Below are 18,942 nucleotides of genomic sequence, written 5' to 3'. Positions count from 1 at the left end.
AGGTCTAGCATATGAGGAGTATTTGATGGCTCTGTCTCTTTACTCACTGGAGTTCAGAAGAATGAGGGGGGATCTATCAGATATTGAAAGGTCTCGATAGAGTGGACGTGCAAATATGTTTCCTAGAGTGGGAGAGTCCAGGACCAGAGGGTATAGCCTCAGAATTGAGAAATGTCCATTTAGAACAGAGATGAGGAAAAAATTCTGTAGCCAGAGGGTGGTGAATTTGTAGAATTCATTGCCATAGATGGCTGTGGAGGCCAAGTCTCTGGGTATATTTAAAGCGGAGTTTGATAGGTTCTTGATTAATCAAGGCATCAAAGGTTATGGGGAAAAGTCAGGAAAATGGGGTTGAAGAGGATGATTGTTCCTACGTCTTATGGTAATATTGCCTCAAGTTTTCTCTTTCCTCTACCACAGCCTGAGGCCACTGGTCATTCCCCGCATTCCACTGTTTGTGTTCACTCTAACCGATCAACCTGATAACTTCATGGACAGCAACCCCGGCCTTACCTTTTCTGCTCTTCCCAGTTCCGATGAAAGGACATCAACTCACAGCATGAGCTCTGTTTCTCATTCCACAGATGCTTCCTGATCTGCTGAGTGTTCTGGCTGTTTTTTTGACCTTCAGAAACAAGAGAGAAACCTGCCCTGTGACTGTCTGTCTCTGAGCTTCGGCTCCTAATAATACAGAAGGTGGCAGAGTGCTGTCAAAATTCTTCCAGGAATGAGTGGGACTGCGGTGTAAACAGGACCAGCCACAGTGCAGGGAAAATGGACAACACTAGATGCAACAACTTGCATCTCTAGCTGAGTGCAAAGCTCTCAAGCCATTGCACAATAGTGATCATGAACAAAGCTTCTTTAGCGACGTGGAATTTAAGGTTTCCTATAACTTGTGGTGGGTACAGTGATTACTGCCTCATACAGAGACTCCGGTGATCCAGATTCAATCCTGACCTCCAGAACTGTCTGTGTGGAATGTGCACATTCTCCCTGTGGCCGTGTGGGTTTCCCCTGAGTGCTCTGGTTCACCCTCTCTTTCCAAAGGTGGCAGGCAGGCAAATAATTACCCCAAGCGTGTGGCAGACTCTGGGGGGCTGTTGATGGGATTTTGGAAGGATAAATTGAGATGAGTGTAAACGGAAACCGAATGGGCAGCACATACTCAGTAACTTGAAGCAACAGCCTCTATGCTATATAAATCTACAACCTCGAACTTTTCCTAATTCTGATCAAAGGTCCCCTGAAATGTTAACTCTTTTTCTCTCTCCACAGATGCTGCCTAACCTGGTGAGCATTTCCAGTATTTTTGTTTTTTGATTTCAGATTTCCAGCACCACCTTCACTCTGAATTTGTAATAGTGGTAGTCCTGTTAGTTGAATGTCCCAACATCTCCTCTGGACCTCTTCTTTGAAAGCCCTCTCTTAAACAACTATGCACAGCTGCACCTGGCTGTGAATGAATGTGGTCAAAGAGGTTCAATTACATACTGAGGAAGTTGTGTGGAGTAAGTTTATATCCCACTGGAGATTTTCAGGATTTGGAAAGGATCAGAAACATAGATTGAGATAAAATTTCTCCTGTGGTGTCTTGGATTGGTAGTGATCCCCTCTAAATTAATGTCCAGGCACACAGGAGAGGATAGACTATAAGACATCGGAGCAGGGTTAGGCCATTTGGCCATTGAGTCTACTCCGTCTATCGGTCATGGCTGATTTATTTTCCCTCTCAACCCCATTCTCCTGGTTAACCTTTGACGATCTTACTACTTATCAACCACCACTTTAAATTCTCCACAGCTTCATCACCATTTAAAGAAATTCTTCCTCATCTTTGTTTTAAAGGAACAGCTTTCTTGTTGAGGCTGTGCCTTCTGATCCTCAATAATCCCATTATTGGAAACATCCTCTGCACCTCCAATCTATCTGGGTCTTTCAATATTCAGTCCGTTTCATTGACATCCCCCCCCCCCCCCCCCCATTCTTCTAAACTCCAGTGAGTACAGGCCCAGAGCCATCAAACACCACTCATATGTTATCCCTTTCATACCCAGGATCAGTCTTGCAAACCTCCTCTGGACCCTCTCCAATGCCGGCACCTCCTTTCTTAGATAAGGGGACCAAAACTGCTCACGATACTCCAAATGTGGTCTGACCAATGCCCTATAATGCCCCATGATTATGTCATGCTTTTACACTCTAGTCCACTTGAAATGAATGCTAACAGGCAATTTGCCTTCCTCGCTCAACCTGAAAGTTAACCTTTAGAGAATCCTACGCTAGGACTCCAAAGTCCCTTTGCACCTCTGAATTCCAAATTCACTCCCCGTTACCAGCTAAGAAATAGGAACCGTATCAGGGCAGTTCAAGTCTGTAGTCCTTCTAGAAAAGGCAGTAAATTGATGGTGGAGATATATAAATCATTGCAGATCTGAGATTGCTGGAGTTTTGGTAGTTACAGGTATACAAGGAAATGGAACTGGAGTGCTTAAACAGAGCGAAGATACAGAGAGGCAGCACATCCCTTGGTGCTGTATTGGCTTGAGGGACTATATGTACCAAAGTCATTGGCTAATTCACTGAAGGTGACGTTTTGGTGCAATAGAGACTTTGAGCAGGAAGGACAAATGCGTTTTCTGTGGAATTGACCGGCTGCTCCATGGCTGATTGGTTGGGGTAGGGGGAGGGCCAAGAAAAAGGGACAGAGAGACAGACAGAGAAAAATAAAGCACCCCTCACATCAATAAAACATTAGAAATAAGATCAGAATGGACGACAGGGATCCTCAGCCTTGCTTCAACACTCAGGAAGATCCCAGCTAATTCCCTACCTTCGAGAGGCAGGAGACTGCAGATGCTGGAATCTGGAGCAACAGACAAGAGTACATAAAATGGCCTTTCTGTCCCTCCCTACCTACCTCCAGCAGCTGTCTCAAGTTTTCACACTCCCCTTTGTCCTCTTTTCTCTCTCTGTCTTCCTCCATCTGTGACTGTGGCCCAGCTCCACCCTACTCACCCCCTCAACTCCACTCCACCCCACCATCTGGCACAACCTACCTGTCATCTTCCACCCTCCATCAATCACCTTGGACACCTTCCTCACTTCTGTCGTTCTCTTTGTACTGGCCATCTCACCTCTCCATGTAGGGGTTTGATTTTAAAAAATAGACAATTCCTTTCCTCCCATGGATGCTGTTCAGCCACTGAGTTCTTCCATCAGATTGATTACTGATCCTCTATTTTGTCCAATTTTACCACCTTCCCATCCCTCAGTTCCTTTACGGCCCACAAATATATATCCATCCAGGCTTGTGTATGCTCTGACTGGGTGCTGCAGTCCTCTCTGAGAAGAGAATTCCAAAGATTCCCGTTGAATGAACAGAATTCTCTTAAACACAGCCCTAAATGGTTGACATTTTGCTCTCAGAGACTGATCCTGCTTTCCAACTCTCCAGCTTGAAGAAACAAGCTCCCAGCATTCGAGAAGCACTCTTCCAGGGTTGCCATAGGCCTAGGATTTTCCAGAAATTTCCAGGGACTTACTGTAAACAACACAGGGGAGAGAAATCCTAGTAGCATTAAACATTATATAGTCCACCCCCAGCCACCTGCTTTTTCTGAATATGATTTACTAATTATTAAATTCCTAGAAATGGCAGAGTTAAGTTGACAGTTAATCATCTTCCAGTCATCTAATGAAGGATCATATTGCATTCTAATTGGTCAGCAATGGGGGGGGGGGTGGAGGAGTGATGTGAAGGTAGCATGCTCTGGAGCAGGGGTTAATAACCTGGGGTCCACATACCCCTGGGTTAATGGTAGGGGTCCATGATATAGAAGAGATTGGGAACCCCTGCTCTGGAGAGAGTTGGCCCAGCAGTAGCAGACGATGGGGTCAGAGGCTATGATATGAATAAAGGTAACACTTGGATTAAATCAACTGTATTGCTGACCCTGGGTGATTTCAGCGCAGGTGGGAGGTGGTTTGAGATACAAGCCAGGGTGTTCTAAGGATTCATCCATTGATATCTTAATGGGAACTTGATGTAACCATTAACACTGCAGGAGGTATTCTGGGCTCACTCAGCTGTTTTATTGGGGGCATAAAGGCAGATTCTACTGCAATGTCCTGTGGGGAGCCGCGGTAATGTAGCGGTTGGCGCGATGCTATTACAGCTCGGAGCGTCGGAGTTCCGAGTTCAATCCCGGTGTCCTCCCACAATTCAAAGGCATACCAGTCAGCAGGTTAATTGATCATTGCAAATTGTCCCGTGATTAGGCTAGGGATAAATCGGGGTTGCTAGCGGTGCGGCTGGAATGGCCAAATAAAAAAAAACAAGTAATAAATGGCAGGGTTGTATGCGAGGTAAATAAATCTCTGACTCAGTGGTTTGGGCTGTAGGAAGTCTGATGTGTTCGTCTGGCTGCTCACCCTCACTGCAGTCCAAAGGACGGATTTAAAAATCGACGGTATTTATCATTGCAGTCCCAAAGTGTCACTGCAAAATTGTAGCTGACATCCAGTCACATTGTTAAGCAATCCCTTCTTCAGATTATTGAATCCACTGCACAGTCTGGGAGCATATTAGTTCCTGTTTCTGTATAAATTTGCAAATCAGAGACATACAGATAACTGACAATGCGTTGTGATTTCACAGCTGATGTAATATTTAGTGTGTGTCCGTTTCCTTTAACTGTTTATCCTTGCTGTTGTTTTCTCGGTCTCTATCTTCTCGTTACTGTCTCCATGTCCCCCTGTTTTCTCATTTTTCTTCTTATTCCAAAGTGCTTGAAACTCTCCATTCTGCCGTCCAACAGTGTGCTCAAGTGTGTGTCTGAGGTTAGTGTTCTGACTGCTCTAACGTGTGTCTGAGATTGCTTGGCGTGTCTGAGAATTGCCGTCGTGCCTGCTCCAATGTGCATTTGCGGTCAGCTTGGTGTGTCTGCTCTTCCGGGTGTCTGACCACTGTGCGCACCTGAGGCCGGTACTGTGTCTGCTCCGGAGTGTCTGGGGTTAGTGTTTTCCCGCTGTGTTTCTGAGCCGGGAATTACTGTCGTTCCTGGTCTATTGTAGTCCTGAGTTTGCATCTGTCTGCTCGAGTGCGTGCTGAGCATCTGCTCTGCTGTGCCAGTGATTAATGTCTGCATTGTTGAGTCAATTAAGTAAGTGTCCTCCAATGTGTGGCCGAGGTTAGTGTTACATCTGCTCTGGTGTGCCTCTTAAATTAATGTTTTGATTCTTCTAATGCGAGTGTGAGGTTGGTTTCTGTCTGCTCCGATTACTGTTGCTTTGGTGTGATTGAGAGTAGCGTGTGCGGGAGTGCGGATGCCTACTCTAGAGTGGCAATGAGGTAAGTGTTCTGCCTGCTCCAGCATGTCTCTGGGGTTAGTGTTGTCCGAATGGGTTGTTTCTGTGCTGTAAGGACTATGCATGTTAGAAACAAACAAGACAATTGATATTGTTTGGGGACAGAGAGACGGGTGATGAAGGGAATGTTGAGAAGATGGGTATCTCTTGGTTGTCCAGACACTTGCTGGCATTGGCCTGAATTCTGCTAACACCCCAGAGGGACTGGGGATAAAACTTAGCTTACTGTCACCACGAATGGTGAACCTTTGCGATCTCACCTTTAAAAGAATCCCCTCCCCGGTAATCCTGGCTGATGCTGCAGGGCAGTACTGAGGGACTCCTGCACCTTTGGAGGTATGGTCATAGAGATGTACAGCTTGGAAACAGGCCCTTCGGCCCATCCTGTCCATGCTGACCGTCATGCCATTCGATACCAAACCCACTTGCCTGCACTAGTTTCGTACTCCTTTGTGCCCTGCTTTTTCAAGCACCTGTCCAGATGCCTCTTAAACGTTGTTACCTTTCCTACCTCCACCACCTCCTCTGGCAGCTCATTTTGTGTGAATGATTTACCCTCAGATCCCCCTTTAACAACCCCCCCTCCCACCTGCACGTTAAAAGTACATTTATTATCAAAGAATGTATGATTATCCAACCTTGAGAATTACAGGCAGCCACAAAGCAAGAAACCTTAAAGAACCCAATAATTAAAAAATGCGAAGACCCAACCCCTGATGGGCAGAGAAAGAAAAAAACACAAATCATGCCCTATGCCTAGTTTTAGATATTTCTACCACGGAAAGCAAACACTGGTTATTTTCCCTATCCACGCCTCTCATGACATTATACACCTCTGTCATATCTCTGCGGGAAATAGACCCAGCCCATCCAATCTCTCCTCATAACCCAAGCCCTTCAAACCAGGCAGCATCCTTGTGGAATTTTTTCTGCACCCTCTCGAGCTTAATCGCATCTTTCCTGTGGTGCCGTGACCAGAAATGCAGACAACACTCCAAATGTTGGAATGTAACATTCCAACATTCCCAACAATGGAGCCACATTCTTATACAACTTTAACATGACATTCCTGCTCATGTACACTGCACCTTAGATGATGAAGGCAACCATACTGTCACACACTGTCTACCTGGGTTGTCACTTTTGGGAACAATGACCCAGGTTTCTCCAGTTGACCTGTTCTATCCTGGTTTACCTCCCCCAAATGTATCATATTTTTCTTGTCTGTGTTAAATTCCATCTGCCATTCCTTGGTTCACTTTCCCAGTTCATGAATATCCTGTTGCAACCTTCACAGTCCAGTATACCTTCAATTTTGGTGTCATCTGGAAACTTACTATTCCTGCCACCTACATTCTCACCCAAGTCATTGGTACATATGCTGAACAACAGCAGAACCAGTGCCAATCGCTGTTGGCATATTGGTGATCATAGACTTCCAGTGTAGAACAGCACCACCCTCCAACTCCTACCATCAAGCCAACTTTGAATCCAATTGGCTGACCTTTGGATGAGCTGTAATCCAAGCTCTCCACAGTAGATATCCAAGATCCCCTGGTAATATGAGGAACTCAGAGGACTTCTCATTATTTTTGACCAATGTTCATTCATCAACCAAAACCATCTTAAAGGAAGATCTGATTATTTAACAGGTAACTCTTTGTGGAAACTTGCTCTGCTAAATTGGCTACAATGTTCTCTACATCATACCAATAAACAAACTTAAAAATCATTCCATTAGCTGCAACTTGGAATGACTTGAGATTGTGAAAGTTACTATAGAATTACAAGATTTCTGTTTCTCGATACCACGTGCAAGTGTCAGATAATCATGATGGTCACCCAAAGAGACGATAATAATATTTTAATGCAGCGTTTGATTGCTCCGCCTTTTTTCACTCTGGAAAAGTAAAAGACTTTGGGGATCTTATTTTGAGGAAAATTGTGAATGGATTTAATAACCTTGATCTAAGCCGACTGATCACTTTCATGACGGGTTTCAAATGTACAAGTTAAAATGTAAATGTTTGAGGGGTGGTGAGGGTGTAGAGAGTTGGGAAATGTTTATTGTTAAAGAATGTTGTATAGTCAGAGAAAGAGGGCAGAAGAAAATTCTGGAGGGATCAGGGATGGTGAGGTGATAGGATCAATGGGATTGACGTTTGCAGATAAAGGGGGTAGGTGGGGCGGAGATAAATGGAAACTGTGTGGGAAGCCTTGTTCCTAAAATTTTCTTCCTGGTTGAACTTCCCGGTTAGAGAGACAGTGGTTCCGCTATTTGTTGAGTCTGTGTTTGAGGCTAACCATCTCTCTCTGTTGCATTCCAGGCGTCACTTTATTCCCTCGCACTCAAATGCCTTATCAGCCTCTCTACTGTAATATTACTGGGTCTCATTGTTGTCTATCATGCTCGTGAGATTCAGGTAAGGGTCCAACTTTTCTTCCAAGTCTTTTCCCATTTTCTCCTCCTTCTTTCCCACAGCCGCCCCAAGTGCTGATCTGGACAGTGAGAATAGAATGGTTACCTGACCACTGGGACGTTCTCGGTCAATGGAGGAGTCCTGCCTTGTCTAACCTGTTCCTGATGTTAAGCTCTCTCTTGCACTCTATCACTTGTGTGTATGCTCTAATGTGGTTATATTTATTCATGTTTTTTGGGATGTGAGTACCTGGCAAGGTCAGCATTTCTTTCCTATCTCAAATTGACCCTGTGAAGGTGTTACTGATCTGCCTGCTTGAGCTGCTGCAGTTGATCCCATGCTGATATTGGGTTGGAAAAACCGGAACATAGACACAGTGATGATGAAGGAATGGTGGGAGAACCTGCAGATGACGCCTCCTGCCTTTCAATTCCTTGGTGACTTAGAAGGTGTATTTGGAGTAACCTAGGGAATAAATGCAGTGCATTTAATATGGGACACACTTTAACCATGACGTGCTAGTGGTGGATGGAGTAAATATTTAGGATGATGGAAGAGGAGTCATCAAAGTTCAGAGGTGGAGGTAGTGGTTACCTTTGATTAAAAACTCAGATGGGCCAGCCGCACATCACTGTGGGTACAAGGAAGGGTCGGTGCCTGGGTACTCTGCAATGAATGCCTCAATCACCAACACCTCAAAGCCTTTCCAACACCTACACAGGTCTGGAGTGCAGTGAGATACTCTCCACGTAGCTGGATGAGCGCAGCTCCAGTGCTCAGGAAGTGTGGCACGTCCAGGGTAATGCAGCCAATCAGCCATCATGAACACTTATTCCTACTGCCAGCAGAGTGTGCCACGTACAACATCATCAGCATCATTACGTGCCATGTGGGCGATCATGGTTTATGACCGCGATTGATCTTGGCAGATTCTACAGAAGTGGTTTGCCATTGCCTTTTTCTGGGCAGTGTCTTTACAAGACGGGCGACTCCAGCCATTATCAATACTCTTCAGAGGTAGTGCCCGGCGTCAGTGGTTGTACAACCAGGACGTGTGAGATGCCCCGGCTGTTCATACAACCATCCACCACCTGCTCCCATGGCTTCATGTGACCCTGATCGTGGGGTGGGGGGGGGGGTGCTAAGCAGGTGCTACACCTTGCCCAAAGGTGACCTGCAGGGCCAGCAGAGGGAAGAGGCACTTTACAGCTCCTTTGGTAAAGACGTATCTCCACCCCGTCACCCAGTCACCACAATAATTCACCCAGGCTACCTTGACAGCACCTCCAGGACCCATGATATCTACCCTCAAGAACAAGGGAAGGCCACCAGGTGCATTCTCCCCTCCAAGCCATAGACCATCCACACAAAACAATGTCACCATTTCTTCAAGGTATCTAAATCCTAGAACTTCCCACTCAACAGCCCGGTGGAAGTATCTTTACAAAGGCCAAAGCAACTCCCCACCATCTTGTTAAGTACAATTACGGAAGGGCAATTAATGCTGGTCTTGCCAACAATGGCCAGCTCTCAAACAGGAAGAAAACCATGTTCAGATCCAGGCAGTTGCACCAGAGCAGAAAATCACGGAGCCGGAGAAGGCAGAGATTACAGAGTCGGGGGAAGTTAGATGGAACGCAGAGAACTAGTTTGCAGTTGAGCATTTTAAGCTGAGGCATTTTGTTCTGTGAACCAGTGTATGTCAGAGAGCAGAAGGTAACGAGTGAAGGGGAGTAGTGTGTGTTACGGCGCAGCAGACGGACTGATAGATTATCTCAGTTACAGAGTGTACAAGACAAGAGATCGGCCAGGAGAGTGATGCATTCCTGGCACAGAAGGTTTATCTAATATTCCTGCCCAAAGTTTGCCATTTAATTTTGCATTTCTGGCAACACTTCATTTTAAATTCTTAGTTCTCTTAACCCCAAGAATATTTTCTGTTTCTGCTTCTCCCGATCCATGAAATCATTACCTTTTAAGCCAAATGTTGATCCTGGTGATCAGTTGCAAAGGGATTTGAAACACAACATCACTGAAATAATGTGTAAAACATGTTAATATATGCAGTGAAGCATTAAGCTTTTGAAGATTTATGTCCAAACAGACATGTTAATTGAAAAACACTCCTGTTAAAATAACTTCTGGTCGAACTCCCTGACAACTCAGTCACTTGTATTTCTCGGTTTCAACACTCACACCATTAAGTATTTAATTTCCTGTCTATTAGATGTCAACTGTGTCTTAGTGGCTATCACTTTCACCAGCTGGACAGAATGTCCCACTCCAGAGAGCTGAGACCATAATTCAGGCTGTTACTCCCAGTGCCACTGTGAACAGATGATCCCTCAACTAACAGCGCTGAAAGGGATTATCTGGTCAATTATTTAATCACTGCTGTGGGATCTTGCAGCTTATACATTGATTGCAGTGCCTCTAACATTACAACATCTTTGGGACACATAGGTTCTGATATAAATGCAAGTTTGCCTTCAGTTATGCAATCGATCCAACACGCACAAAATACTGGAGGAACTCAGCTGGCCAGGCAGCATCAATGGAAAAGAGTACAGTTGACGTTTCGGGCCGAGACCCTTCGGCAGAACTGAAACCTTTAGAAATGTAGAAACATTGAAAACCTACAAGCACAATACAGGCCCTTCGGCCCACAAAGCTGTGCCGAACCTGTCCTTACCTTAGAATTACTTAGGCTTACCCATAACCCTCTATTTTTCTAAGCTCCATGTACCCATCCAGGAGTCTCTTAAAAGACACTATCATTTCCGCCTCCACCACCGCCGCTGGCAGCCCATTCCACGCACTCACCACTCTCTGCGTAAAAAAACTTACCCCTGACATCTTCTCTGTACCTACTTCCAAGCACCTTAAAACTGTGCCCTCTCATACTAGCCATTTCAGCCCTGGGAAAAAGCCTCTGACTATTCACACCATCAATGCCTCTCATCATCTTGTACACCTCTATCAGGTCACCTCTCATCCTCCGTCGCTCCAAGGAGAAAAGGCCAAGTTCACTCACCCTATTCTCATAAGGCATGCTCCCCAATCCAGGCAACATCCTTGTAAATCTCCTCTGCGCCCTTTCTGTGGTTTCCACATCCTTCCTACAGTGAGGCAACCAGAACTGAGCACAGTACTCCAAGTGGGGCCTGACCAGGGTCCCTTGCTGAAGGGTTTCGTCCTGAAACATCGACTGCACTCTTTTCCTAGATGCTGCCCCTGCTGAGTTCCTCCAGCATTTTGTGTGTTTTGCTTGGATTTTCAGCATCTGGAGATGTTCTCTTGTTCTTGCAATCCATTCATTCTCTTCCCATTCGTCTGTTCCCATATTTCTTCCCATATCTCATTCTGGGCAAGAGACTAAGGATGACACCTCTGTTTTAATGTATATTCCCGGTGGCTTTATCACATGACCTAAGGTTGTTATAGATGGGGTAGTAATGGGGACAAGCTCCCAGTACCTATTAATTGCTCCCAATGACATCCGTCTCAAGTAGCCTCTTACAACCAAATCAAGCTCCTGGCCTTCACATCTGGCTTAGCTGACAAGCCTGGCAGAACCATTTTTAATGACAGGAGAAAGGGTAAAGGCAGGCTACTGATCCCTTAAAACCAGTCAATCTTGGGCAGATGGGGCTCATCAGCTATGGTTGGTAGCTCATCTAGGATAAGGAAGCCTCTGCTGCCTTGTGGTTATACCCAATCTACTTCTCCGTGGATTGTCACCTTGTCATGGTGGAGAAGCTTGTGTGGTCCTGAGATCCCGAGAGTGATGCCGTCTGGAGCTATGCTCCTGGTAGGGTCACCCATGGCGGTAAGGTCGAGAGTGAGGTCCCTGACAAAGAACAATCCAACCAAGACCTCAACGGTGGAACAGGCGGACGAAGTTACTTCAAACTCAACGGCTGCGAAGGGGGATGAAGGCTGCAACAAATCCATCAGCTCCAGTCGTCATGGTTTCCATGCCATTGGAATCAGTTGGTTGATCTGTGAAGTATCGTGTGCTTCTTGGAGTGCAACATCAAGTACACGTTAAACAAATACACGCACAGGTGTCTTCGCTCTGTGGAAACGGAACGAAGACCATCATCCTCGACCTCGAGGGTTAGCCACGACGACGACCCACTCATGGGGAAGGCTCCGGGGGTAAACCCCGAGGGAAAAATCTGGAACTGGGGTCCCTAAAGCAGTTTTACATTGAGTTTAATGCTGACTGGCAACTCCTGCAACGCTGCTGATGCCAAACTGTATCGGTGCGTAGGGTTCGTCAGATGTGTGGAGGGGAGGCGCTTGCTACTTGGGCAACAGCTTGCTCTCCATATTGTACTGCCCTGGCCTGCGTATCTAGCCAGCTAGGATGCAATATGCATGGTCGACCCTGACCGACGAAGACCTCATCACATGACCTTCTGGACTCCCAGCTCCATTGGTCATCAAACACATCCATCTTCTCAGGCTCTGCTTTCCTTTAGCCGCCGTAACAATGGGATGACGTCTTGGATACTCAAATAAGTAAATGTGATCATCAATTTGCCATATTTTGATTAATTTCAACAATGATGTTTTGAAAAAATGGAAGATATTTTTAAAACACAAGAAATTCAGCAGATGCTGGGAAAGCAGAGTAACCTACACAAAACATTGGAGGAACTCAGCGGGTCAGGCAGAATCTATGGAAAGGAACAAAGAGCCGATGTTTTGGGACGAGGCCTTACATCAGGACCTGATGTATGTCCTGATGAAAAGTCCTGGCCTGAAATGTTGACTCTTTATTTCTTTCCATAGCTGCTCTCTGATCTGCTGAGTTCCTTTAGCTTTTTGTGTACGATTTTATTTTAAATGCTTTCATTCCTCTGCTGGCTGTTAGAAAGAAATTACAGACATTCCAGGATAGTCTGGTGGGACTGGGAGCCCTAACCTAGCTTGCTAACTCCCTCCATCCCCAGAAGATCAGTTCTTCGTGATTCCCATCACCTTACTGCTCTTAAAACGAGGTTTTCAACTTTGATTGACAACATTGGAAGAAGATCTTTCCCTGCTGGCTTCAGTGCACGAATCAGATGTGCTGCTGAGGCACTGCAGTTAAATCTCTCTCTGGACTGACATCACATTATCTGCAGGGCCGGCCCCCGGGTGTGGGACGGATGCTGCATTGTGTAGGCGGGTGTGTTTGGGATGCGGGGGGGGGGAGGGGGTGCGCGTCGTGGGGGAAATGTGATAGTCCGAGATATTCTAGAGGCAACAATTAAACTATCAGTATTGTAAGAACGTGTCAGAGAATGTTAGAGTCAAGACTCTCTACCATTCAGGGACCGGGCTGCACTAAATAATTGAAAACATTGCCAGCGATGGAGAACAATGCTTCTGAGTTTGAAACTCGGGTCAGGGATTACTGACAATAGCAGTTAAAGTGAATTGATTTATTAGCTTGCCACTGAAAGTCAGATGCATACATATTGTCCTGCCAATAGACAAGCTTTTTCTGAGTTTTTCACATTTGTTTTAATATTCGTTCATGGGCTACAGAAAACCCAGCTAAGGCCAGCAGAATTAAAATGAGTAAGTTGCTGAGCCATTTCGAAGGTCAATCATTTATGGATGTGGAACCACAAAAAGGCCAGCCCGAGTAAGGAGAGTAGATCTCCTCCTCTGAAGGCAATGGACATTTTATTGTAGTCCAGTAGGTCCAGTAGGGTTACCAGAGACACTTATTTCCATATTGTGGAATTTACTTAATGATCAATCTAAATTCTTTGGTTGCCATGGTGGGATGTGGTGTTTGACCATCACAACAGGACGGGTACAGGATACCAGACACAGCAAGGTAGTGATCTGTCCTTCTGTCCCAAGGTTGGGCTTGGGAGTTCACGTGAAGCTGGTCTGATGGGCCCCATATTCAGAAGGAGTGGGGAGCGTTGGAGCTTGGAATTTGTGGGCGGGTAGTTAGGGGTGTGGGGTGGGTGAGTGGGAGGCTGTGTGGAAGGACTGACGTCGTGTTTGTGAGTGGCGGACTGGTGTGGTGTGCTTGATGGGGTGGTTATGAGCAGGAAGGGAGAAACAGAACCCCAGCTCAATGGGGAAGTGGGTTGGAGAGGCTGGAGGTGGAGTGCAATGGGGATTTCTCATAGTCAAAGTAGTTGGATGGTCACAATAATGAAGCTGGGTTACTAAGCAGCATTATGCCCAGCCGGACCCTGTGCCCTCAGGCACGGTGTTCAGGACTGTCTGACAAAATGCACCCCAGATCAATAGAGCCCAAGTTTCCTGTGATGTCTGGGAAATTATATCATCACATATGTCCTGACACAATTTTTTGTTTGCAAGGGTAATGCTGGGAAGTAGCCAGTCAGATTTCTCATTCATTGCAACTGCGGGTTATCCACTGTGGGTACAAACAATTTTCAATCACTTAGCACTGAATAAAGTTGGGCTATGCAATCTGCTTTCTAGGTACATCAGTCCAGGCTTCTCTGGTTAATATACTAGCAACAGAATAATGATGTTACTGTAAACATTATTGAAATTAGCTTCCTGGGTGAAGGAATTCATCCTCCGCTGCTTCCATTAACCATATGATTATAGTAGCATCTGCGTGTTGTACTTTGCTTCCAAAATTCAATTCGTCTGACGTCAATATCACCAAATTTCAGCAACAATATTCAAAGCACATACTCTCCTGTATTGAGAGCTTAGCAGAAGAAACAACAGTAAATTTAATTTTGTGGATTCTATCCATCTTCCCTCTAAAGTACTGGGCAGCTTTTTATCTTATCTGGGTCCCACTAGTACAACAGTTGGAAGGGAAAACAAAAAGGAAAATGGAAACAGGAAGCACTGACATTACTTAGGGGATCAAACAGCTTCCACGGAGCGTGGGCAAAGTTAGCCGTTCAACAATGGCCATTCATCAGAACGTGACTGGAGATCTAATGGTTAAACAGGCACAGAGTCAGGAAATGGGAAAGGATCTCAATTGATTATTTTTGTCATTTAATCACTGCTGCCCATCACTGGATCACGACTTTTTCCAGTTTGCAGACTAAGATAATAAAAAGAGTTGGTTGAGCTGGTAGGATGGCATCCTTGTAGTGACCCCAGCCTGGTACTAGGGAATATACCATACTGTAATATTTAGAGTGGCCTTTTGAGGGGTGGTAGCAGGAACTGTTTCTTCACACAGAAATCACTGGAACCCTTGTTCCAAAAAGATGCCAAGACCAGAGGAGAAGGTTGAGTTACGCCCTCACACAGCACGGAAGCAGTCCTTTGGTCCAAATGGTCCTTGCCAACCAAGGTGTCCATCCAAGCTGGTCCCATTTCCTTGCAATTGGCCCATCACCTTCAAAAGTTTTTTATCCATGTTGTTTAAATGTTGTTATTGATTCTGCCCAAACGGCTTCCTCTGGCAGCTCATTACCCTCTGTGTAAAAACCATTCCCCTGAAGTTCCTATTAAATCTTTCCCTCTCACCTGAAGTCTACGTCCTTTAGTTCTAGATTCCCCACTCCAAGGAAAAAGACAGAGTTCAGTTCATGCTTCTCATGACTTTATGCATCTCTGTAAGGTCATCCCTCAGTGTCCTCTGCTTCAAGGGAAAAAGTCCTAGCCTATTTATCTTCTCTATAACTCAATTCCTCAAGTTTTGGCAGCACTGAGTAGGAGATCATTTGAAAATGCTTAAGAATCTTATGGAGTACACGGGCCAAAGCAGAGAAACTCTGTTAAAGTACAGATTAGCTGTACTCTAATTTAATTGCAGAAGACAATTGAGGGACTGAACATTATGTTGCCATTCAGATGAATCGCTCATGCTTAATCCCACTTTCTGATTCTTCGTTCTCAGCTCTTCATGGTGGACAATGGAGCCGACGACTGGAGAATAGCCATGACGTATGAAAGAATATTCTTCATCTGCTTGGAGTTGTTGGTGTGTGCGATTCACCCGATCCCTGGGCAGTACATCTTCACATGGACCGCACGCCTAGCCTTCAGCTACACAACGTCGATGGCCAACGCAGACGTGGACATTATCCTTTCTATCCCCATGTTTCTAAGACTTTATCTCATCGCCAGAGTGATGTTGCTTCACAGTAAACTATTTACTGATGCCTCATCCAGAAGTATTGGAGCACTCAACAAGATAAACTTCAACACGCGCTTTGTCATGAAGACTCTGATGACGATATGCCCAGGGACTGTGCTCCTGGTCTTTAGTATCTCCTCCTGGATTATTGCTGCCTGGACTGTACGCGTGTGCGAAAGGTAAGACCTCAACCTGTGGACTGATCGCTGAAAGCTGGAATTGGCAGTGCGTGATGTAACGCACTCCAAATGCGCAATCCAGGTTAAACCTCTTTTCTTTCATGCGGAAAGGTGTTGTGATAAATTCTAGAATCCCGGGGGGTGGGGGTGGGGGGCAAATTTAGAGACCGTTGATTGAAAGAGGAGCTCTTCAACGCACTCCCTCTGAGTGCTATTATGCAGCCTGTGTGAGATCTCTGCTAGAGTTTATTTATCACATCTGATGTCATTGAGGTGTGGTAGACATGTCAAAAGTAACACTATCCTGACAACAGACGACTTGTAAGAGCACTGAGGTTAAACACAGATTACATCTCTGTCCTGTCTTGTCAGACACTCCAGGGTCAGGGGCAGCAGAGGGTAGATAAAGAGTGACATTCCCTTTATATTAATCCATCAAGGGCAGGGACACCATGGTTTAGCGACAGAGTAAAAACTCTTTCAACAGTCTCCTGTCAAACACTCCCAGATCAGGTATGGCACAAGTTAGACGCAGAGAATAGACTATCTACACCAAGCCATCAAACTCTCCCTGGGAAAGGACAGCTGGGAGTACATACAAAGTAAGGCACCTGCAAGTTATTGAAGAACATAACTCATAGAACACAGAACAGTACAGGCCTTTCAGCCCACGATGTTGTGCTGACCCTTTTAGTGTACCCTAAGATCAGTCTAACCCTTCCCTCTCACGTAGCACTCTGTTTTTCTCACCCATGTATATATCTAAGAATTTTAAAAATATCCTTAATGTAGCTGCCCCTACTAGCACCCCTGGCAGCACGTTCCAAGTACCTCCTTTTCTCTGTGTGAAAAAAGCCTACCTCTGACATCCCCTCTATATCTTCCTCCAAACACCTAAAATTACATCCTCTTGTATTAGCCATTTCTGTCCTGGGAAAAAAAGACTCTGGATGTCCACTCTATCTATGAGGGGTGATTTATAAGTTCATGGCCTAAGGTAGAAGGAGTCAATTTTAGAAAACCTAGCACATTTATTTTTCAACATAGTCTAGCGGTCGTGGAGCATACGGATCTTGGACCTCCAGAAAGTGTCCACAGCAGGGGTGATTGATAAGTTCGTGGCCTAAGGTAGAAGGAGATGAGTTATTCAGCTCTCGTTACATGCACATGCAAGTCAACTCTGAGTGATTATGCAGAAAGTTTGAAGTTAATAACTCATCAGAGGTGATTGATAAGTTTGTGGCCTAAGGTAGAAGGAGATGTTATTAACTTCATAATAACATCTCTGCATAATCACTCAGAGTTGAACTGCATGTGCATGTAACAAGAGCTGAATAACTCATCTCCTTCTACTTTAGGCCACGAACTTATCAATCACCCATCTGTGGACACTTTCTGGAGGTCCAAGATCCGTATGCTCCACGACCGCTGGACTAAGTGTGTAAATGTAGGAGGGGACTATGTTGAAAAATAAATGTGCTAGGTTTTCTAAAATTGACTCCTTCTACCTTAGGCCACTAACTTATCAATCAGCCCTCGTATGCCTCCTATCATTTTGTACCTCACCATCAAGTCACTTCGCATCCTCCTTCACTCCAAAGAGAAAAGTCGTAGCTGGCTCAATTTATCCTCATTAGATATGCTCTGTAATCCAGGTAGCATCCTGGTAAATCACCTCAGCACCCTCTCTAAAGATTCCAAATCCTTTCTATGCTGATACATAAGAAATAGGAGCAGGAGTAGGCCATCCGGCTCATCTTCAATAAGATCCTGGCTGATCTATGTGTAAACTCAGTTCCATCTACCTGCCTTTCCCCATAACCCTTAACTCCCTTACTATGTCATAACCTATCTAACTGTATCTTAAATATACTTAGTAAAGAAGCCTCAACTGCTTCCCTGGGCCGAGAATTTCTCAGATTCACCACTCTCTGGGGAAAAAAGTTTCTCCTCATTTCCGTCCTAAATCTTCTCCCCTGAATCTTAAAGCAATGTCCCCTAGTTCTAGTCTCACCTACCAATGGAAACAACTTTTCTACTTCTATCTTATCTATCCCTTTCAAAATTTTGTATGTTTCTATAAGATCCCCTCTCATTCTTCTGAACTCCAGAGAGTAGAGTCCCAGGTGACTCAATCCCTCCTCATACGTTAACCCCTTCATCTCTGGAATCAACCTGGTGAACCTCCTCCGCACCACCTCCAAAGCCAGTATATCCTTCTTCAAGTATGGAGACCAGAACTGCACACAGTACTCCAGGTGCGGCCTCACCAGTACCCTGTATAGTTGCAGCATGACCTCCCTGCTCTTGAATTCAATCCCTCTAGCGATGAAGGCCAATGTTCCGTTTGCCTTCTTAATAACCTGTTGTTCCCGCAAGCCAACTTTTTGCGATTCATGCACAAGCACTCCCAAGTCCCTCTGCACAACAGCATGCTGCGATCTTTCACCATTTAAATAATAATCTGCTCTTCTATTACTCCTTCCAAAGTGGATGATCTCACATTTACCATTGTTGTATTCCATCTGCCAGACCTTGGCCCATTCACTTAACCTATCTATATCCCTGTACAACCAGAACTGACCACTATGCTCCAAGTGGGGTCTAACCGGATTCTTACAGAGCTGTGACATTACTTTGTGGCTCTTGAACTCAATCCCCTGACTAGTGAAGGGCAACCTCACCTCACCCCTTCTTAACCACCCTCTCAACTTGCGATACAACTTTAAAAAAAAAAATTTTTTAATTAGTTTTTCAAAACATTTTACAAAATTAAAAACCCCAAATCCCAATGAGGAGCATTAATACAGTGCAAGATTAAGCATACAATAACAATATGCTACAAAGGAAGAGAATTTAACAAAAAAGCACCTAA

The 18,942-nt window shown here is 45.1% G+C and overlaps 1 protein-coding gene across 3 annotated transcripts in view; it reads left to right on the top strand.

The window, feature by feature from the left end:
- Positions 1-18,942, top strand: part of LOC140739888 (small conductance calcium-activated potassium channel protein 2-like) — a 117,006-nt gene that overhangs the window by 56,053 nt on the left and 42,011 nt on the right. Inside the window, exons 3-5 of one of the 3 annotated variants that reach the window (XM_073068523.1) lie at positions 4,789-4,842; positions 7,698-7,793; positions 15,649-16,067. In XM_073068523.1, the coding sequence (XP_072924624.1) occupies positions 4,789-4,842; positions 7,698-7,793; positions 15,649-16,067 (569 nt within the window). The remainder of the gene's footprint in view (positions 1-4,788; positions 4,843-7,697; positions 7,794-15,648; positions 16,068-18,942) is intronic. The other 2 variants (XM_073068526.1, XM_073068525.1) reach the window with 2 other exon arrangements.

The sequence above is a fragment of the Hemitrygon akajei genome, chromosome 16 (genome assembly GCF_048418815.1).
Source record: "Hemitrygon akajei chromosome 16, sHemAka1.3, whole genome shotgun sequence".
Taxonomy (NCBI): domain Eukaryota; kingdom Metazoa; phylum Chordata; class Chondrichthyes; order Myliobatiformes; family Dasyatidae; genus Hemitrygon; species Hemitrygon akajei.
The sequence above is the reverse complement of the archived record's forward strand: the minus strand, read 5'-3'. Positions and strand labels throughout refer to the sequence as shown.